At 38.8% G+C, this 21704-nt stretch overlaps 2 protein-coding genes across 4 annotated transcripts; both read left to right on the plus strand.

Annotated features, from left to right (window-relative positions):
• Nucleotides 1–798: 798 nt before the first annotated feature.
• armc6 (armadillo repeat containing 6) lies at nucleotides 799–5241 on the plus strand. 2 transcript variants are annotated; one of them, XM_023275966.3, is made up of 8 exons: nucleotides 799–930; nucleotides 1188–1329; nucleotides 2934–3019; nucleotides 3107–3677; nucleotides 3790–3935; nucleotides 4021–4152; nucleotides 4322–4459; nucleotides 4562–5241. In XM_023275966.3, the coding sequence occupies exons 2-8, from the start codon at nucleotides 1209–1211 to the stop codon at nucleotides 4772–4774; spliced, it is 1407 nt and encodes a 468-aa protein (XP_023131734.1). In that variant the 5' UTR covers nucleotides 799–930; nucleotides 1188–1208; the 3' UTR covers nucleotides 4775–5241. The 2 variants fall into 2 exon arrangements, with proteins under 2 accessions (XP_023131734.1, XP_023131735.1); XM_023275967.3 differs by lacking the exon at nucleotides 799–930 and adding an exon at nucleotides 961–1114.
• A 715-nt stretch (nucleotides 5242–5956) lies between these two features.
• slc25a42 (solute carrier family 25 member 42) lies at nucleotides 5957–19047 on the plus strand. Of its 2 annotated transcripts, XM_023275940.3 has the most exons (8): nucleotides 5957–6351; nucleotides 9131–9299; nucleotides 11376–11487; nucleotides 11660–11685; nucleotides 11941–12107; nucleotides 12219–12335; nucleotides 13117–13268; nucleotides 14622–19047. In XM_023275940.3, the coding sequence occupies exons 2-8, from the start codon at nucleotides 9207–9209 to the stop codon at nucleotides 14945–14947; spliced, it is 993 nt and encodes a 330-aa protein (XP_023131708.1). In that variant the 5' UTR covers nucleotides 5957–6351; nucleotides 9131–9206; the 3' UTR covers nucleotides 14948–19047. The 2 variants fall into 2 exon arrangements, with proteins under 2 accessions (XP_023131708.1, XP_023131712.1); XM_023275944.3 differs by lacking the exon at nucleotides 5957–6351 and having other exon boundaries at nucleotides 9160–9299; nucleotides 11321–11487.
• The last annotated feature ends 2657 nt before the right edge of the window (nucleotides 19048–21704 follow it).

Genomic DNA, 21704 nt, shown 5'->3' on the forward strand with positions numbered 1-21704 from the left:
TATCATATATCTGCTAAACATGGAATCATTTTATAATACTGAAAACGCCTGCTTTATTTTTAAGGGATATAAATGTATCACTTGAAATTGGCCGTTTCATTTCTACTGTGTGTTCCGGGTCTAGGCTGGAAATAATCACGTGACGCCTTTCTCTAATATGTTCCAAAGTAGTCCATTTATATTTTCACATTGTCATTTACCCTCCTATTGTCTTCATTTATGGGCACCAAAAAATATTGTTTCCTTGTCTGAAAAAAATCCAAAAATTCAGAAAAAAAAAAAAATCCATACATTTCTGAAAATGTGCAAAACCTTCAGGAAGAAAATTCCAATAATTTCTTAAAAGTTTCCCTTAAAAGTTTTATTTTTGAAAAATACCTCAAATTTGTCAAGAAAATTCTTGTAAATATTTTCAAAAAATGAATAAAAACCTTCCAAAAAAATCCTAAAAATATCTAAAGCGATTACATATATATCAGTAAAACTTCTATTTTCTTTAAGAACATTCAGAAAAAAAATCAACCAAAATCCAGCGAAATTCGCTGGATTTTGGTTGATTTTTTTATGAATGTTCCTAAACATTTTTAACATTTCTGTTTTTCCACCAAAAAATGTTCAGAGATTTCCGAAAAATGTTGAAAATGTGGACATCAGAAGTTTCTCTGTGAAAATATATACTTTTTCCCCTATTTTCAAACTTTTAAACGGGTCAGTTTTGACCCGCAAGACAACACGAGGGTTAAAATACGTCAAGTTGATTGGAACATGTCGTTTACAGGTTTTGTTTCAGCCGAGCAAATATATGTGTGGGACATTTGGCGCAACTTTCTATTCACTATTCTTCCGCAGCTCGCAGCGACCGCACAGCCGGCAACGGAAAGTGCGTAATTTCATTGAACAGTAAAGCAGAGTGCCTGTCACTGGGCGGAGGTAGGAGTTAAGGGATTTCGCTTGATTTTATTTAAGTGCATGTTCTTAAATAAAAACAAAAAATACATTACATCAGTAGTTTTATTGAACAATAGCTCTTCTTACCACAACGACCAAAGCGACAGCAGAAGAAAAATAACATCCACTAGCTAACAATAGCTGACGTTATCACTAGCTAGCTTGGGTAGGACTCATCAACACAACGTAAGTGATGCTTCTCATCTCTTGACATTACTAATCATTTTTTAAAATTTCAGATTAGAGCTTAACGCGGAATAATGGCTAAACGGAGGATCACACAGGAAACCTTTGATGCTGCTGTCAGGGAAAATATGGAGGAGTTCGAGATGGATCCAGATGAAGCTTTGAGGGAGGCTGTGGAGCAGTTTGAGTCTCAAGGTAAATGTTACAGAAACTGCAGTGTCTCATTGTTGGCTAATGGTTAATGTGCAGTTTTGTTGCTTACTGGTATTAATATTGATATCCACTGACAGACCAAATTAATTTTACTGAAACAGCATGCATGAAACAACCTTAGTTGACCAAGGTGCTGTACAAGTTGTCAGACAGTCAAGAGAGAAAATAGGTGCCATAAGCAAGGCAGGATAAGACTTGAAAAATCTGATTCTCATAGAAGATACATAGTTTACAATATATAAACAAAGTTAAAGAGGATAACAACTTTGACGATCTAGTCCTAAAATCAAATAAACATAGAACACGAAAATATCGAGACCATTAAGAGCAGCCAAAAGCTACTGGAAACACTTGTGTCTTGAGATTTTTCTTCAAAGTATCGTAGGAGAAGAAACACTTCAAAGCGTTGCAGCTGCTTCTGCAAAGACACAGCCTCCTTTACTCACTAGACTCAGTCTGAGGATCTATGAGGCCTCAAGGTATAACACTGGCAGAGGATTTCAGAAATGTAACTTTATGGACATTATTTATATATATATATATATATATATATATATATATATATATATATATATATATATATATATATATATATATATATATATATAAACTTACAGTGACAATCAGAATCACAAAGTGAAACATACACTTGCTAAATGTTACGTATATATATATCTATTATTTCCTCTTCCAAGGCAATGACATCATTTATTGCCAAGCTGCTGATGCTGTTCTTTCTAAAACCTACTAAATTATTTATCAGGACTGGAGCATGGTCTCAAGTGAGACATTTTATAGGAGCCATGAGGTCTGATGATAAATATTAAATATAGAATAGTGCTCAAGAAATATGTGACCATTTTAGGGAATATGCTTTTGGAGGGTTTTTTTGTATTCTCAAATTACAAATTGACACTAGCTGGCTATCCAACACATCTTTTAAAAAAATACTTCAGCCATTGAGTTAACTCTGAAAAACTAATTTCTGAGTTTTCCATGAAAGTAATCCCTTCCTACCTTGAAATGATTTAGATTACACCGTTGTTTTCTCTGAAGTGTGCCAATCTATTAAGTCCCCGCCTCTCTCTCCACCCACCCTTCCACACCCTCCACAGATTCAAAGATATTCTTATACACACCAGCCACTGCTCACATTTTTTCATGCTAATTGTCCACTCCTGAGATGCTAGTTGGTTCTTCTGTGAATTTATGTTGAAGTTTTGACTTTCTCTCTTGTGCACTTGCTGGTTTTGTTGCTCCTCCAAAAAGTTTTGAGGCAACACAAAAGGAAAATCACCAGTGACGGAATAAAAAATGATAATTAAAACAAGATTTTTTTAAATTAGTTTGATCAAAAGGGACTACATTTGCTCAAGCATGATATACATTTTTGTTCATCAAATAGTCAAAAATGACAGCAAAATGGGGAGATATATATAAAATAAAGAAACAGACTCATTCTTTTTACTGCACGAGGGAAGATAATGTTTACTGTTGTGCATGCTGAACCCCCAAAGGCGGAAAACCTCCGCATTTGATGCTGTGTTTACTCAGAACTTTGACACTAATCTTATGTTTGGACGCAGGTGTGGACCTCAATTGTATAGTAAAAGCTGTACCGGCTGTGTCATCTGAGGACAAACAAGAAGAGCAAACACATGAGGTCTTACAGGTGAGTATTGACCTGTCTGGTGAAAAGGGACTGCTTTCTACCAAAATATCTGCTGTCAAAATCTCACTCTGTGTTTATCTCTTGCAGGCTTTGGATTCCCTCCGTACTGGAAAGGACTCTGCTAGTGTAAAGGAGGTGACAGCAGATATAAAATGTTTCACTGAGCAGTGCTCTCTTGGATTTGCCCAGAGGTACCTTGCTGCCCAAAAAGATGCATACCCCATCATCTTCTCCTACTGCAAAAAGAGCATGGAGGAGCAAGAAGCTGTGCTGGCTGCGCTGTCCGCTCTGGCTGCTCTGACAGATGGACAGCCAGACTTGTTGGATGCGGACGGCCAGCAGTTCCTTTTAGATGTCTTAAAGAAGTACCAGGCAGATTCCTCAGTGACGTGTGTCGCCATCTGCGCTGTGCGTCACTGTTGCTTAAAACATGAACAGAACAGGCAGGATTTGGTGAAAGGTGGCGTCCTGCCTCTGCTGACTGGTGCCGTTACTCAACACAGTGGACGTGCCGAGCTGGTCAAGGAGGCCTCTGCAGCTCTTAGGGTCATGACCTTCGATGATGACGTCCGAGTTACGTTTGGGCATGCTCATGAACATGCCAAGATTATTGTTCTTGAGCACAATGGACTGAAGGTTTTAATTGAAGCTGCAAAGGGTAAGGCAAGCTGATCACTCGTATGTGTGTTTATCATAGTAATATAGATTTAGTTACTGCGTTTTCGTTATATTAATGCAGTATCTTTGTTTCTTTTGTACCTTCCCCACAGCTCACCTTGGTAATACTTCTGTTCTGAGTGAGCTGTGTGCAACTTTGTCCCGTCTGGCTGTAAGGAATGAGTTTTGTCAAGACATCTGTGATCTGGGTGGATTGAAGCTCATGATGACATTGCTTGCAGACAGCTATGAGTCAGCGGTAAACAGCGAGGATTATGATACAAATTATTTCAAGATGCAACTTCCATGTTTCTTTTTTCGCTGATGTGTTTTTCTGTGTGCAGGAACTCGTTCGGCAGGTCCTTAGTGCAATACGAGCCGTAGCGGGAAATGATGACGTGAAAGATGCAGTTGTTAATGCTGGTGGGGTTCAGCTCATTGTCATTGCCATGAACAGACACATGAGCAACTCTGCAGTGAGTTAAATGTCACACTTACATGCAAAATGACTATTCAAGTTTTTTTTCTTTCTAGTAGTAATTACAGATGTGACACAGAAAAATGTTATTTTAGGCGATAAAATAAAGTCAAGTCATACAGTGATGAAACAAAATGTTCCAAGATGATGTTCACATTATGCCCTAGGTGTGTGAGCAGGGCTGTGCATGCCTCTCTGTCCTTGCATTACGCAAACCCAACAACTGCAAAGTCATCATGGAGAATGGAGGTGCCTTGGCTGCTGTTCAGGCTATGAAGGCTCATCCTGATGCGGTCAATGTACAGGTAATATAACCCCACTGATAACTGATATGCTCCCTTCAAATGACCAGCCCTCTGATAGCCTTCCATCTCTTTATGTCGTTTTTTTTCTTTCTTTTATAACAGAAACAAGGATGCATGGTGTTGAGAAACTTGGTCTCACGTATGCGTAACTTCAGCCAACTGATCTTGGAGATGGGAGCAGAGACCCTGATAGCCCAGGCACTGAAGACTCATCAAGACTGTGGTGACGTGGCTAAAGCAGCCCTCAGAGATCTGGGATGTCAGGTGGAGCTTCGAGAGTTGTGGACCGGCAAACATGGCAGCCTTACCAACTGAAAGTGGAGAGGAACTTCATGAGGATCATACACGTTACAATGAGTTTGCCTGAGAGCAATTTTAAAGAAAATGAAATGCTGTGATGTTGGTGTATACTATACAGTATGGCCAAAAGCTGAAGTGTATGTACTTGCCTAGCTAAACATATTTGTACAGTGTAGTTGTAGAAAAGCCTTGCAGGTAGCGTGAACAGCAACATTATCAGTTCCACACACAACGCCTTAGAGAGGTTGCATATATTTTCCAGTACAGTCTGGTTGCACATGTTTTCTTTGCATTTTTGTATCACATTTTTGTTAATGTGTGTTTTGTAAAATGAGTTAATATAAATGCATTTGCTGGTATGCAAGTAGTTGCACTGTATTGTGCAAGCTCTTTTCTATAGCCTTTTTTCAGACATGGGATATGTAACATTTCTGGCTTAATCAGTCTATAAAAGGATGGCATTCCCTCATTCTTAATGTTAATGTTCTTCGTGGCTTCATTCAGACATTCCCACCACTGTGACAGAGAGAACCACGGTACGATAATCGTCATCAAGTGAGGTGTAATATTAAATAGTAACTAATAGCAGGCTTATCGAAATGTCAAAACAACTAATTGCCTAGTTTGTTTAAGATTTCCCTAATTGCTTAAAGTCCTGTCCAAGTGTGATGATAATCTAACTTCTTCTTTACCAAGATTGAAACAAAAATATCCAGACAGCTGGATACTCAACCTAACAAACAATTGAACTACCTGTCTGATGTGAAAAAAATCATGTGAACAGTCAAATTTGAAGATTTTGGATGCCTTACACTTTATACTAAAGCCAAATAAGTCATTTTAAAAAAAAAAAACAAAAAACTGAGTTTGTTTATTCATGATTACAGTGTAAACAACATTAAACTGTATATTCTGCATGATCATGATAAAACAGACTTTGGCTCTTTATCTTACTGCGTGTATATGTGGTATTAATATCTGCAAACACTACATTTAGTAAGACTGAGGATGAAAATACTGTAGAAAAAAAAAAGAATTTCCAGTCTACTTGACGGACAAGAAAAGACTTGAGAGATTGTTCCAAGTAATCTCGTTGCCAAGTGTTTCTCCTGTTCACGCCCCTCTTACCGACCTATCCAAGCTTGCCCCACCTCGGTCAGACTTCATTTCCCACAATGCCCCTGCGTTCGTCCTTGTCAAACCTCGCTGTGGCGGCCGAGCTAACGTGAAGCGGCTCGGGTCGCTGACAGGAGTAGTAACGGCAGAAACACAGCAGCATGGAGGATGCCTGTCATTTGAAGTCACCGCTGTACTGGTGGATTTGAGAAATGTGCGGACGACAGTGCCTTTAGCACCGGGACATATTTTCTGTCAAGACTCAGGTTTCCCGTTGATATTTCCACGGCGCTGTTGACGAGAGTAACATTGGCGTTAGTGTAGCAGTAAGCTAACAGCTAGCTTACGTTACTTAACCTGCCATTTGGCTCACTTAGAAATATCTCCCTAAAAAGCCGCAAACAACCCAAATTAACGCACCAAGGGGGGAAATATCAAAGCGTCAGAAGTCGTCGTGCTGGTGTCATATTTATACGGTAAGAAATGTTGTATTTGTGGGCACTGACAGCTAGCTGGCTGCAAGGGGTGGTCGTGTTGTGTTAGTGGGCAAGTTTCGACGAGACAAGCCAGCAGCAGACAGAGGCTCAGTGTTTATCTGAAATATGACCAGTTTGTGCTTGAAGTGTGTCTGTCTTGGCTCAAATAACAACAATAATACCACACGCCAAGGAAAATTGTGACTTATGGGATATAAAGCTTTTTCAAAACTATTACCTAACATTGCAACAGTCTGTACATCAGGAGGCAGACAAAATAACATGAACACCTCATAATATAATCCAGCTCACTACAGAAATACACCTTATTAAATGTGTTCATGTAATTTTCAAAAATAAAAAATGCATATACATTCCTTAGATCAACAGATAATCAACAGTTCATCCCAAACAATTGTGATAATCGATTAATAATCTGATTGCACCGTTTGTCTGTTTTGTTAATGTATAAATTGCAAATCATTTAATTTTTTGGGACTGTTAGTCTGACAAAAATGCAGTTTGAAGCTGCATCATAAACTTCCCAAATGCAGCATTTTTGCATGGATGTTTGATTTGAATCGGTTAACTGAAGTGATCTTATTGTACTGTCTACTTGGTACACTTTCGAGTTACCATAATTTTCATACATTTCCTTTTCTGACAACCATTATGTGACTCAGTTGAGTGGGCAGGTTGATTACAAGAAGCAACTGTTGTGAGTTACACTGTTAATCTACACCGGAGGTCAGCCATATCTGCCCTTTGCAGCATGTATAGTATGGGAACGGGGTATTGAGCCATAGATCAAGCATACAAAGCAAACATAAATAGCCGTCGGGAACAAGGAACTGCAAAGTGATATGCACAAGGAAGGAGGCTGCAGGGAGGGGTGAGGGACAACTTGTCAGTACGGACAGTGGGTGAGGTGAAAAGGGGCCACACCAGGGGTTTAAGTGCACATTTGAGGATCTGGCTTGCAGCCCTGTTGTACTGATGCCAATATTAGTTGCCCGTGACTACCCAGCTTTTCAGCAGACCCTCTGTTTGCACTTGTCTCATCGCTTTTCTCTCCATCTTTTTGTGCTCGATTCTCCTCACTGTTGCTAAAGTCTTTGAACTCTGATATTTCTTAGTGTGCTTTTGTTCTCCCATTAATGCTTTAACAGATATTCAGTATCTACAAATTCTGGACTAAACCTCTATTTGGTGAAGAATTAAAGGCTAAAGGTTGTATCTGTTCAAGGTGCACTTCAGTGTAATAGTTTAATGCTGAAACACCTAGATTGTTAACTGAGTAGAGGAAAGGTAAAAGATGCATCTGTACCATGAGGATAAGTGTTCTAGTAAATCATCACTTTGGTATAATATAATTTACTGCTTCCATCTCATCAAGGATGTGTTGTTTTTTTGTCTAATTTGTACCACTGTTACTGTTCAGACATGAACCAGATCAGTAAATTGGTATTTGTGTAAAAATGACAGATAGTTTAAGATAGTTTGGAAGTGGTGATCTTGGCTATAACCAACATATGTATAGTAAAAACTACGTATTAAATGACATTGTATTGGTGTGCTTTGAACTATCACTTAAATCTGTAGCTCCTTTAAGCTTTTCATGGTTTATTAGGGAGTTTCAGTAATTTTTTAGTTGTCTGGCATGCAACATACTGTTTTTATGCCATTGTAGGTCACAGCAGACACCTGTTTTCAGAAAACAAGTGAAGAAGATAATGCAGCATTTAGTGTCTGAAGTGGCTTTCCCTCAGGAGTTGGTGGAGGCCAAAAACAGAGCTCAGTTCTTCATTCATTCTGATACTTTTTCAGCGGCTTTATCTGTTCTTTTCACTCCTGTGCAGCAGAATTCTATTTTTTTTTTAATTAAATATAACAAAAGATACCTATTTAAAACAGAACAGCAATATTTTATCCCTGGAAACAAATCTAAATCCTAAATGATATGAATAATATTTTGGACATTGAAACACTGCCTAAAGATTGCAGGTTTTGCACATTTGAGAGCTTGTGACTGTGTTCTGAAGCAGAGTTGTTCTAAATGGTGCCTTTCTATGAAACTTGTGTGGTATTTAAGAACAAACCAGTAAGGTTGTAGGGGCTGAAGGTTACATGAATGAGTGATTTTTCTGGTGAAATGATTAGCTCATTGAAAACCATGAAGATGTGCTTGTTTGTAAAAGTAGTGAATAATAATGTTTGTCCTCTGCAGTTCATCTCATGCTTATTAACTAGATGAGCATGAATGTGGTAATACTGCTGTTTGGCATTCTATCAAGAGTGGACCTTCAAATGTGCTTGCGAAGTTCAAACAGACACCTTTCACCTACAAATCCTCAACTGTGTCCTTCAAGAGATTTTTATATAACCTTCATAGGTGTGGCAGTGGACTAAGGGGGACTGGATTATTCTCCATGCAACTATTCACCTGAAGTGTGCATTGTGTTTATAGTTTCTGTTTTCTGTCTGTTATCACAACTTTACATGACACATCTATAGTCTGCAAGGGAATGCAAAGACCTACTAAACAGACTTTGTTTATAGGGGGTAAGCGCTAGGATACTATCTCACTGCTCTCTGTCTTCTTTGTAAACAGTGTTTGAATGACAATTTTTCAGAATCATGATTGTCACTTGATCCTGATGCTGTTATCTAAGAGAAGGCGCTTGCTCACCTAAATAACTTGACATTCGTTTTATATTTAGGCTAACCTAAAACTGACCTCTGTGTTTTTTTTTCTCTGAACTCTTTCTCTCCTCGGTAGCTCTCAGCCCCTGGTGTTGCTGCCCCCTTCCCCGGTGGTTGAATTAATGAGCGTGCTCAGTGCATAGTCCTTGGGCATGGGGAGTGGAGTCCAGGAACAACGGGCATCACTCACGCAGGGAGAAGTGCTGCCGCTGGCTTCGTCCAGTCAATCAGAAGTGAGCTATGAGGTAAAATCATTGGTGACGAATTCAAAGAAAAACACCACTCAACTCTCAAATGTGCATTCAGCTTTTGTAATGAAAGGTTTCTACACTGCAACCCTACACCCAGTCATCTAAGGAAGACCTGTCATTCTGGTTTTCATTGCATTAAGCACTAATGCATGAACATATGGTCTTCAAATGTTCCCTATTCACTGCAATTTTCAACCCTATTTATTATATTCTTTACCTCAGTTCTAAACGCAGGTTTGACTTTTTTCAGCGTTCCTATTGAGACACTACCCGGCTTAGCAGTCTTTGTGACTGAAGCGCCTCCCATCTGTGCCCCGACAATGAACCCTTTCTCAGAGTCTCTCAGATCTTTTCCTCATTTCGATACAAAGCTGCTCAGCATTATTATACATCCCACAGAACATGGTTGGGTGTTAAAGGTTTGTGCACCTATTTGGAAGCATCAGCATTCACTGTGTTTCTCCATGTACTTAGTATTTTTTCCTTTAATTTGTCACCCATCTTTTGCTTGTGACATACAGCTCTGTTATAAAGAATTTAAACATGTGACTCATTTAGAGACAAATAACAAGGCTGGTCAGTTAATGGCGAATATGGGGCAACTCCTAAGACATCAGAGCTGGGATTTATTAAAGTTCTACTGGGTTGGAGTTACTATGTGCAATACTGAATAGTTTCACAAATGACTGTCGGTTTTGATTCAGTTGTGTGTGTTGAATGTGTTCATTTTTTGAGATACAAGGCAAACCACTTCTCTCCAATTAAGCTGTTTATTTTCTACATATCAGTGTTCCAAAAGAATCTTGTACAAGGACCTTTTCTGTTTGGAACAGCATCCCAGAAAAGGATAAAATCGAAAGTGAACACAACATTTTATTCAGTCTAGTATTGTGTGATAGGTCATAGATATAAACATCTAATTCAAATATTGAAATGTGATTGGCTAAAGGTGAAGATAAACCGTTGTTTAGACTTGGTTCTCCCATTAGTTGGCTTAATGTCCATATCTCTTGGCACATGATTCATCCAATCCTCAGGAGCTGCACCATGTAAAAAGAACCTCCTGCAAACTTTTTCCTGCTTTCTACCAGTTAGTATTATTCCATTGTTAGCTGAGATGTGATGCAGCCATTAGTGGTATCTCATCGGGAGGATGTAGGTGTCCCTTAGGGAGGATTATTATGGTTTTCTCCCTCAAACAACCTTGAGTTAGCAGTTTCAGTACAATTAATTGTTACATTATAAGAAAATAGGAATGTGCTGTGTATCAAAGCCAAAATTCTATCTTTGTTAGTGTGTGTGCATGTGTAGAAGAAACATTTTTTGTGACCTGACCTGTCTGTGTCCATCAGAGCTTGGAGTTAGAGCTTAGCTCCATCTCTTCCCTTTTAAAGGTCAAGCACAACTCATGGATTTGTTGCACATTAAATGGCTGTTATTATCAATACTATAACACTCATATTTAATATCAATTTCAGTGTTGAGTTATTAGTTCCTTCGTGAGATAGAAATCCTAACAAATTTCAGTGTTCAGGTAGTAGTGCCTTTGTGAGATAAAAAATCCTAATGTGTAAATAATGACAACCGTAAAACATTGCTGTAACATCATCATGTCATAAAATTATGTATTGAAAATAGATTTCTTCATCTGTTTATGCAACTACGGTTTACTTTTCATTTTTGTGATTACATACTGTAAAGGGAATCTGACATTGCTAAAATTTCTATATTGTTACATTTAAATATAGAATATTTGTGCCATGACTTGACAGCCCTTAATGACAGAAATGTTATGACAACGCACTACTATTTTAGTGTCTTTGTTTTGAGATGAACTGAGCCAGGCTTGGTAGCTTCATTGCCACTTCGGTTCATTTAACGACAGCTGCTCCCATGTGTGAGGTTTTGTGAGCTGGCTAGTCAGATGTGATCTGTTATCCTGATGAAACTCTGGCTTAATGATCAACAGCATCTCAAACACAACTTTGTTCATGGAGCTGGTTGGAAATTTACAGGGTTCACTCTGTTGCTGTTGGTGACCCTAAATGCGATTCCTCCATTGCTGCGCAGGGCCTGAAGCACACTCGGTCTGTCCTCAACTCACTCTTCTCAGGGGCTTTAGCAGGAGCTGTGGCCAAGACAGCTGTTGCCCCTTTGGATAGAACTAAAATCATCTTCCAAGGCAAGTTGAATGCTCTGTTGGTCTGAAAGTGGAAAGTGTTTTTAGACTGCAAATGACCTGAATGAATGACTTGGAATATGTTCTGCAGTGTGAAATTAGGAAAATGTGTTACTGGTGTCACTAAAATTCTGCACAAACGTTCTTTATATTGTTCATATGGTTTGTTTTTCAGTGTCTTCAGCACGATTCTCTGCCAAGGTGCGTTTTAGCATCACATATTTCATGTTGTTTGGCTGCTTCTCTTTCATAACAGTGTTATTTATGTCCATTTCAGTTAACATAAGCCACATGTTTTAGTTTAGTTTGATTCACAGTTAAAATCACGCATGCATACTCGTATTTGTTTTCAGACCTGAAGAATATTTGGAGGGACTTGAAAGGCAAAAATAGTAACAAAAATGGGTTATTGTTCCTTCAAATTGAAAATGTGTACGTGTTTGCGCTGCATTGCAGGAAGCTTACAGGTTGATCTACCGCACCTACCTGAAGGATGGCTTCTTCAGTTTGTGGAGGGGGAACTCTGCCACCATGGTGCGAGTCATCCCATACGCTGCCATCCAGTTCTGCGCACATGAGCAGTACAAGAGGCTGCTGGGAGGCTACTATGGCTTTCAAGGGAAGTAAGTGTCCTGAGTTTTATTTTCTTCTACCTGTTTTTGAACGTCTGTATCTTACGGGAGGTTAAGAAAATTTGGAAAACCAAGACAGATTTGTTATACTGTCTGTTTCAGAGCCCTACCTCCGTTGCCACGGTTACTGGCCGGGTCTATGGCCGGGACCACAGCAGCCATGCTGACCTACCCTCTTGACATGGTGCGAGCAAGGATGGCTGTAACACCAAAGGAAATGTAAGGTCATTTTTTTGTTGCAAATAAATATTAATCAGGTAATATTAGGGGATTTTTTTTTTAAGTGACCAATGCATGGCAGCAAATAATATGAAGGTGTTGCTACATGATGTACAATACTAGTCAAAAGTTTGGACACACCTTCGCATTCAGTGGTTTTTATTTACTTATTTAGTAAATTGTAGATCAATACTGAAGACATCAAAACTGTGAAAGAATACATATGGATTTATGTTGTAAACAAAAAAATTTTAATCTTCAATATTAATCTACAATGTGGAAAATAATACAAATAAATAAAACCACTGAATGAGAAGCTGTGTCCAGACTTTTGATTGATTGTGTATGTTTAGGATGACATTCAACATTATACTTACTAAAAGTCAAAAGGCCTCACAGGAATTTACAGCCAGATAAAAATGCTACAGTACATACCTGGCAAGTCATATGCAGAACAAAAAACATTGATTCAACTCTTAGATCTGCTGGACATTTGATTTTTGTTATGGAGACTGGAAAATCGAGACAACAACAGATATCTTGTAAATATTTTTTTATAGCTGTGCTGCATAGACATCTGCTGTAGTTTGTGTTCCTGTCCAGCTCCTCATTGGCAAGGCACAGCACTGTTGAGCTTGATGCAGATTCAGTTTAACTCTGAGCTATTCATTTTTTTGACTCTGCAAACCAGCAAGCCAGAATATGGTCATGAGTATTGCTTCCACTTTTTTTCCTACCACAAAAATGTTTTTGGTATCTTTTTTATTTATTTCTGTTTTAGGTACAGTAATATTCTGCACGTGTTTGTGCGAATATCTCGAGAAGAGGGTCTGAAAACACTGTATCGAGGCTTTACTCCCACTATACTGGGTGTCGTTCCCTATGCTGGTCTCAGCTTCTTTACCTATGAGACACTGAAGAAATTACATGCAGGTATTGTATTGCTACTCTTAACAGTTCCATACAGTGAAAATCACTTTTAATGTGTTTTGTGGTTGTTATGAACTTGAAAGTAGTAAGAAGCTGGTAGGATATGAAGACATTTACTTCTGCCGTTCCTTAAGCTTCTCCATAACTAGATATGCTCCCAGCTTTACAAGCCAGTAAGAAGTTTACTGAGCTGCTGTGTACTGACTATGAAACCAACCACAGATGCTCAGTCTTCTCCCTGACGGGGACAGGGGCAGCAGTAGCTCAGCAGTATGTAAAGCTACACATACTGACCCGATTAGAAAAGGACTAAAATTATATACTTACATTGTCATTGTAAAATTAATCATCTGTGCAATATTTTGAGCTGAGACATTGAAAGACTTCTGAGGACATATGGAATTTTGATTTACAGAGGATCCTCGACTTACATTAGAGTTCCGTTCGTACAAATCAACGCAAGTCAATTTTTGCCATAAGCCGGAACTCCGGCGAAAATGTAAACGTGTAAATGTTGCGTGCATCATGATATTGATCAGTTCTTTGGAAAAGTCATAAACACCAATGACTTTCATGCATGTATGAGTCAGTTTACAAGAAGATAACAGAATATTGCAATGGACTGATATTGTTGATGATTTTTATTGTTCAGTTCGAAATTAACCTAATGTCAGTGAACGTGCCATGTTTAGTTTGCTCACCTCTGATTGGCTGAGAGTCAGCAGTAGTGTGCAGAGTGAGAGAGAGCTGGGAACTGCGGCTAATTCTGGAGCTAAGTTACGGGGTTTTTGTAGCTATTTTGGCATTGGCTATGGCCCACAGTAGCCTGTGTGAAGGTTCAATAAACGACCAGAAAACGAGACAAAGTCTCACTCATTCATCACAGAGGGTCGCTACAATATGTTGCACTGTTTTTACAATTTGACCGATGTTTGTCGGTGTTTCGCCCTGTTCCAAACGTTTTGTTATATCTAATTTCACTTCCAAGGAGATGACTTTCTTTTCCTTCAAAGCACTGCCATCAGAAGAGCCTGACTCACGCATGGGAGCCTTAATGAAGGACAAAAAGTTAGCAAATGTAGTACAATCCAAGGTGGCGTACAACCAGAGAATGTAAACAAAACTGCCTTATAGCACTGCACGACGATGTATTTGTCCACTCCACTCCTCAACTAGTTCCAGTAACCAGTAACGACGGAAAGCCGTAGGTCGATGATGCCATAAACCGAGGACCCCTGTATTGGCTGAAAATGTGCACAATATGGAATCTGCAAATCTATGTGTATCTAAGTATTGATCTACATTGTTGTTGTTTATATAAAATGCTTATACCTTCCACCGTCCTCCTCCATGTAGAGCAAAGTGGCCGCCCGCAGCCCTACTCATATGAACGTCTGGCTTTTGGAGCCTGTGCAGGTCTGATTGGCCAGTCGGCGTCTTATCCTCTGGATGTGGTACGACGTCGCATGCAGACTGCAGGTGTCACAGGTCACACGTACGGCACCATCCTGGGCACCATGAAGGAGATTGTGTCTGAGGAGGGGGTTATCCGTGGACTCTACAAAGGCCTCAGTATGAACTGGGTCAAAGGACCTATTGCGGTGGGGATCAGCTTCACCACGTTTGACCTTACTCAGATTCTCCTGAGGAAGCTGCATCAAATGGGCTATACTGCCCGATAGTAGAGATACAGAGAAAAGAAAACAGGGATAGTGGGATAACAAGATCCCCGTATGTCCTCTGAAGGGAAACAAAGAGGGAGAGAGTGAAGAAAATGTATTGCTGGATTGAAGCAAAAGCACAGTGGCTCAGGATGCGTGGGTAATATTAAGTTATTCTCTCGCTTTGTCTGTGTGCAACAGAGGCAAGTGGGATGGTACAGAGTACACCCTGTTGTTCTGTACATCTAAGTGCAATATGATCAATGATTTTTTGTGCTTACATGTAAATTGTAATGCATCTACCCTCGTGAAGCAGAGGGGTGTATTACGAAGTGAGATAGTTAGGTACCAATTCATTTCCTGATCCAGTGCAGGTTCTCAGCTAAAGAGAATACATTACATCTGCAACCCTGTTAAGCTAAACGTTAGTAATCCCACTGAATGAAGCCACGCCGTTACAGTAATGCAAACTGTGTTTATTGCGCTGCCATGAGAACTCTACATGTATTCAGTTGGCGATGCAGAAAATGAACAGATATGTTTTTATACTTGGTCCTCATTTGGACCATTTTACACTGCTGGTGATGCAGCTAGTAGAACACAGATTAGAAAATTGATGAATCTGTTGGTATCTATCACAGAGAATAGCCAGTAACATTCATTTCATTTTAATTTGGCCAAAAACTTAAATGATTTAACCGTATCCTTTACTATCGGACAGTACCAGACCTAAATGCACTTATACAGCATCACATTTCAATTAATACATTTCTCCATTCTAATGTGACGTGTTATATGAACTGTTTGTATGAGTGTACACTGACTCTGAAGAGGAACACTTACTTCGTGTTACACCCTTCAGGCCTCTAAAGGCATTTATCAATCAGAGCTTAGAGACTCACACACACAGGTCTCCCAGCTTACATGTGTGTTTGCTGAAAACAGACACTTTCCAATGCAATGCAGGGTTTCACTCATTTGCTATTGAATTTTAAGAATCATTTGATTTATTAAGAGCGAAATATGCCCCCTTTGAGATTTGTCTTGTTCAGAGCTTGTTTTTAGAAATTACACCAAAGGTTATGATCTGCTAGCTGCAGATTATATGATATTAGTATGTTTAAGTAAGACTTTAGCACAGTGTTTCCCATCACAGAGGTTTATAGCAGCTTGGAGCTGCTGGAGGTAGATTAGTAGATTAGATTAATAGATTACAGCCTCTATGAGTCCAGTATCCTTACGCGATACTCTTGAGGATTGAATTCACAACTTTATTAATACTTTCGCCATGGCAGCAGACAGATGAGCTATAATTTATGCCAGTGCCAACAGATATGAAGAGTGCCCATATTGATTTATGTTTGTTTTCACTGTGATCATATCATTGGGTTTATGAAAGTGTTAATTGTGATCGACAGTTTTGTTGTCTGAAATATCAATGCAGATTTTACTCCAGTTTAACCTCTTTTTGACCTGCAGTCCTAAGTAAAGCGCATCAAAGAATTTGATAAATAATTCTCCAAATGTTAGATCTTGTACTCTGAAATAACAGATTAGTATAAACACCTGCACTGTCTAATGTAATCCAAAACAGCAGCCCTCACTAAACCACCTTTGTGAAGTTTACAATGACCCATTGTTGCTGACGCTGTGTGAGAGGTGTTTCTTTAAATATTTGGTGATTTTATTTATTTTCGTGACATTGTTTTGGATTGCAGTATATTTTGGAGGCATAATGTCATCACCCTCATGTGTTTGTTACTTGTGTTGGACACACACGGAGTACACACAGTGTACAAATGTTGTCTTCCATTTGCTGTCGGTGTGACAGCTGCGTGCTTTGCCATTCAAGCCTGTATTGTTTGAAAACTTGACAAGACACTAGTTCAGACTGTGACGTGTTATTAAAATAACTTTAAAACTCACAGTGTAGACCTGTAGCAGTATTTGCTAACGGACTGACTCGACTGGATTTATGCAAACATGTAGTAAAGAGATCATTCGAGTTCTGTTACCGGCATAATTTAGAGCATTTTTTTCATTCTCAGTATTTTTACCTCAGCACAAAATATTATGTTCATGTAGTTGTCGCGTATCGGTGTGTTATGTGGAGTGATAGCAAAAAATGGGACTTTAGGGCTTTGGCTGTATGTGAGACAGATTAACATTTTGACAGGATTGATGCAGGTTTTAGAGTGTCAATAGTTTCTATACTTAGACCACACATGCCGAGGCAGGATGGCTGAGCTGAGCCAGCAGCTGGAGCCAAGTGGGGCAGAGGGCAGAAAGTGTCGTCTATACCAGAGAAAAGCCTAACGAAACTCAACAGGGAATTAGAAAACATGATTTTAATTTTTAGCTTTCAATTAGGGTTTCACAAATGATTATTTATTAGTGATTAATGTTTGAATTTTTGAATAATCGCAAGACAAACCTCCATTTAACAGATGCCAGAACTTGATCTTGATGTTGATAAGTGTTGTGACCGGCAGACGACCTCACCACAATATTGTTTAGAGATATTATTAGACAGAAAAAGAAACTCTTGGAATTTGTGAATCTTCTACAGTAAGTAGGTTGGAACTTAATTTTTTCAGTTCACCGACTGATTGATCCAATGATTGTTTCACTACTAAGGCAGATCATTTTTCATGCTAACATGAGTTTCTGCATGAACATCAGATTTTTTTTTTTTTTGTGACACCTTGCATTTTCTACAGTCACCTTTCAAATGTTAAATGTTGCAAAGAAGCAGTCACAAATGAGCTGAAGTTGTGGTTTAAATCACAAACTGTCACGTCGTTCAATGAGTTTCATCACTTCAGCCCTAATCGATGAAGTGTCCACTAACCTGCCCTTCTCAAACCATCGTCTTCATCCACATCTTCTCAATGCTCATGGATATTGTGATTGTCTTCAAGCAGGATAAATGTAGCGTTCTGGTTCCAGCAGAGAGGCTTGAAGTGAGGAAGCTCCGTGGCGCTCCGAGGGTGATGTTTGCGGTGGTCACACATCAGTTCAATCAGCTGCAGGCAGATGCAAATTTAATCTTTTAATATCAGCTAGTTATCTTTACCCCTTGCCTTAGGTAGCAGGAGGGAGATTTAGCTCAATGACAGCTTGGTCTGTAACCAGCACATATTCTGTCTGAGTGTGCAACAGTGCTGCTTGGTTGAAAGTACACAGTAACTGATAGCTGAGCGAAGGGTGGTTGCTGACTTTTAAGTGCCTAGTAAAGGAATAGTAACATTTTTACTATGACTGAGCTACTTCTACTAACCTTTTTGAAGGTTGCTTCCATTTTCTATCCTTGCTTCAGTCTTAAGGTTATGAGTATTTAAGAGGCAGCACAAGGTTTGAAAGTTAGATGATTGTTAGACTCAGTGACCGAATGTATCACTTCAGGTCCAGTTTTTGTATGTGAATTTTGTAAAACTTAAAACTGCCTTGCAGAATATCGCTGTCTACGGTGACAAATGTGATTCTTAGTTCCCAATTCATTCCAACAAGTTTAGAACTAATGTAGAGGAATGTAGGAACAATTTGACAGCACATTTACAGTTTTTTTTTTTTTTTTGTGTGTGCCCTGATTTCAATTGGAAGAACGTAAAGATAATTATCTTGCTGCGATCTATCTTTAGATTAAAGGAGTTAGATCAGTGCAGCACACTTTAACAGGGAGAGTCTGTAGGACTTGGGGAGACTCCCAGACAATCATTAAATGCCAAAACGTTTTATTTTTTGTTAGTTACAGACTAAAATAATATTTGATGACAGTGGCTTAATGAGAAGAAATAGTGAAACACTACAACAACTAACTGGTGCAAGTTGTGACTTTGTTTCCTCTTGTTAAATCTAATGTAACAGTTTAAACCCTCTTTTTGTGGGTACGCAGACATACAGACATACAATTCTACTGTATTTGTGTGTTGCAACAGATCATCTCGTATGGTTTTGTTCCAGTGCAGCATCTGTTTTGTAAATCCTGGTGATTTGTGCCAACTGAATGTAAACGTACCTACTAATAACCACACCCTGTGTCCAGTCTGTAGTGATGATGGTGTATCTGTAGGAAAGTTCTGAAATATCGAATTCTCAAATAAAACTGGATGTTGATAACAGATCGACTTGTGTTTTATTGTCACTGGTCTCTTGAATGATGCCTGTTTGAGCCTGTGGAGTTAAGCTTGTGTTTGGAATCAAAATGGGGTTTTGATCATTAATGTTTTACTTGGATATTGATGTTTCTGGACAGACATGCGTTCAAAAATTGAAAAAATGATAGAAATGCTGAGTGAGGTGAGTACCTGCTCCAACAGGCAACCCACATCCGTGTATGGTGGAAACTTGAAGCCTGTATTCCACACTAATGGTGAGTATTTCTCAAATGGAGCTATGAGTACCTCTGCTGGTACTAAGCGGTATTTCAGGTGGAAGAAAGGATTTTATAAAATGTTAACCTTAAAAAATATCAAATGTATATAATTCCTGAAATAATGACTGTAATTTAAGTAGTCAAATGCAAATCCAAATAATAAATTGTAAATCAGAGTTGGATAAGCCACTTTTCTTTTTCAATATTGGTACTTTCAGTCAATAATCTTAGTGTCATTGCATGATGGAAAACAGTCACATTTGAAATATAGCATTCAAATGTATTATTTTTAGGTACAAGTGGGTGTATAATAATTATAAAATGATGTTGCAGCCCTTTGCAGATGCTTTTCTTTCTACCAAAAATATTTATTGCTATTCATCAGGTAGCTTTTTGGTAAAAAAAATATTCCACAAGGGGCATATTATTGAAAAAAAAATAATTGACCACTTGTAGCCAGGAACTTGTTTTATCTTTTTTCTTTTTAATGAAACATGTTTGTATATTTGCAGATTCTGTCTTTTTCGATTGCGGGAAGATGTGCAGATACCATTTTGAGGCCTCGTCTGAACAGGTAATTAATCTTTTTATTATTTATTTTGTATGTATGTGAAAGGCTTGTTTCAACACAAGCATAACACATCAAAAATGTGATTTAAATCAGAGCATTTGTACACATCTTAAAACCTAGCAAGAGGGAAATACAAAAGCATATTTATTTGTTATATGTAGTGTAAAATATTGTTTGAAGCAAATTATTGAATTAATGTCCACATTTCTCATTGTTAGAAGGACAATAATTAAGCTTATTAACAAATAACAAATCACTGAAAATAAGAAAAGTGTTGAAAACAATGTAAATAAAGGCAAATTAATGTTGCCATGAACATATGATAAAAACAAATATATATTCTTGAATAAATAAATAAATGTGTGATCATACATGCATCAATTATGAGCAAAATTAGTGCATTTAAAAATATATTACGTTGGCCTAAAGTTCCATTTCTTCTCCGCTAACTGCGCTTATTTATTTGTTTGGGTGTTGGTTTGTTTTTGCGTCACTTTTGGCATCCCATACAAGAGGCGTCTTTGTTTACTCGGGGGACACGTGTTGTGTAATGAGCTCACAGCGACACTAGAGGGGGCTCCATCCCCACGAACCTCCTCCGACTGCAGTCCCTGCCTCTGGCCGGCAGGTGGCGGTGCAGCCCGGCTCCCGGGGCTGCAGGCGGGGAGGTGAGCTGGGTCAGATGGAGCCGCCTCCGCCGCTGCTGCTGCTGATGAGCCCGAGGCCGAGCAGCCGCCGTGAACTTGACCGTGAACGCAACACAAGAATAACCGAGCACCGTAACACTCAACCCGGACTGATTAAAATGACGGAAATTATTAAAATACTGACGACGTGCAAGGTAAGATGTAGATGTGTGTAAGGGTTTGTAGAAAGGAAATAAACCCCCATTTTATTTCAAGAGATTTTTTTATAAGGCGTTTCTGTTCATTCAGCGTCTTTGTTAATCAGAATATTCCGTTTAGTCCGAGGTTTTCTTCTTCAACCGAACCAGCCTCTTTGTGCAGAGGTTTTTTTTTTGGAAGAAGAAAAAAAGCAGCAGAAGAAAGCAGCTATAGGGAAGATAGAGGACTAATTAGAGAGTGAAGGAGGGAGGGATGGATGGAGGCTGTCAGAGGATGTGGTTGCTATAGATACTTGGCATGATGCCGGATGGAGGCAGAGCCAATTTGCATTTATTCAGATGACGGTTGCTCCCACAGTCTCTCTCTCTCTCTCTCTCTCTCTCTCTGAAATAAAAGGAGCAAAAGAACCATTTCTTCCATTTTAATTATTTCCCTCCTTGTAAATGAATTTCCCTTTTTAAACAGTTTTTATTTTAATGCAAAACCCAGTGGAAATAGATTTAAAATACTGCATTAACCTACTTATGGCTGATGAAAAATACATGTGCTATTCTGGGGGATATTATTAATAGTAGGCTGTTTTTATTTAATGGTGTCACGGAGCTAAATGCCAGAAAGCCATGTTATTTGATTCTGAACCAGATTGTCTCTTCTTTTTCTTCCGATTTTTTTCGTTTAATTACCTAACAAATTTAAAATCCTTAATCATCCCATCCACCTACTGTACTCTGGGCCTGTGCACAGTTTAATGTCGGCCTAAATTTGCTCCTGAAGTTGAGAGGAATTCTACATTTGTTTTTGTTTTTTTTCAATCACATCTAAAAGCACAAATATAGGAGCCTTTTTGTTGCCGTTTTGCCCTAAAAGGCAATTCAGTATTTGTCCTTGGATCAGGGTTAATTACGGAGCCCGTACAGTAACTCAGTTAGCTGCAGGCCTGTGAAATAATCAGCAATTATAATTTCCATTTGGTGATATTTTAGTTTA

Source organism: Amphiprion ocellaris, chromosome 10, assembly GCF_022539595.1.
Source record: "Amphiprion ocellaris isolate individual 3 ecotype Okinawa chromosome 10, ASM2253959v1, whole genome shotgun sequence".
NCBI classification, from domain to species: Eukaryota; Metazoa; Chordata; class Actinopteri; family Pomacentridae; genus Amphiprion; species Amphiprion ocellaris.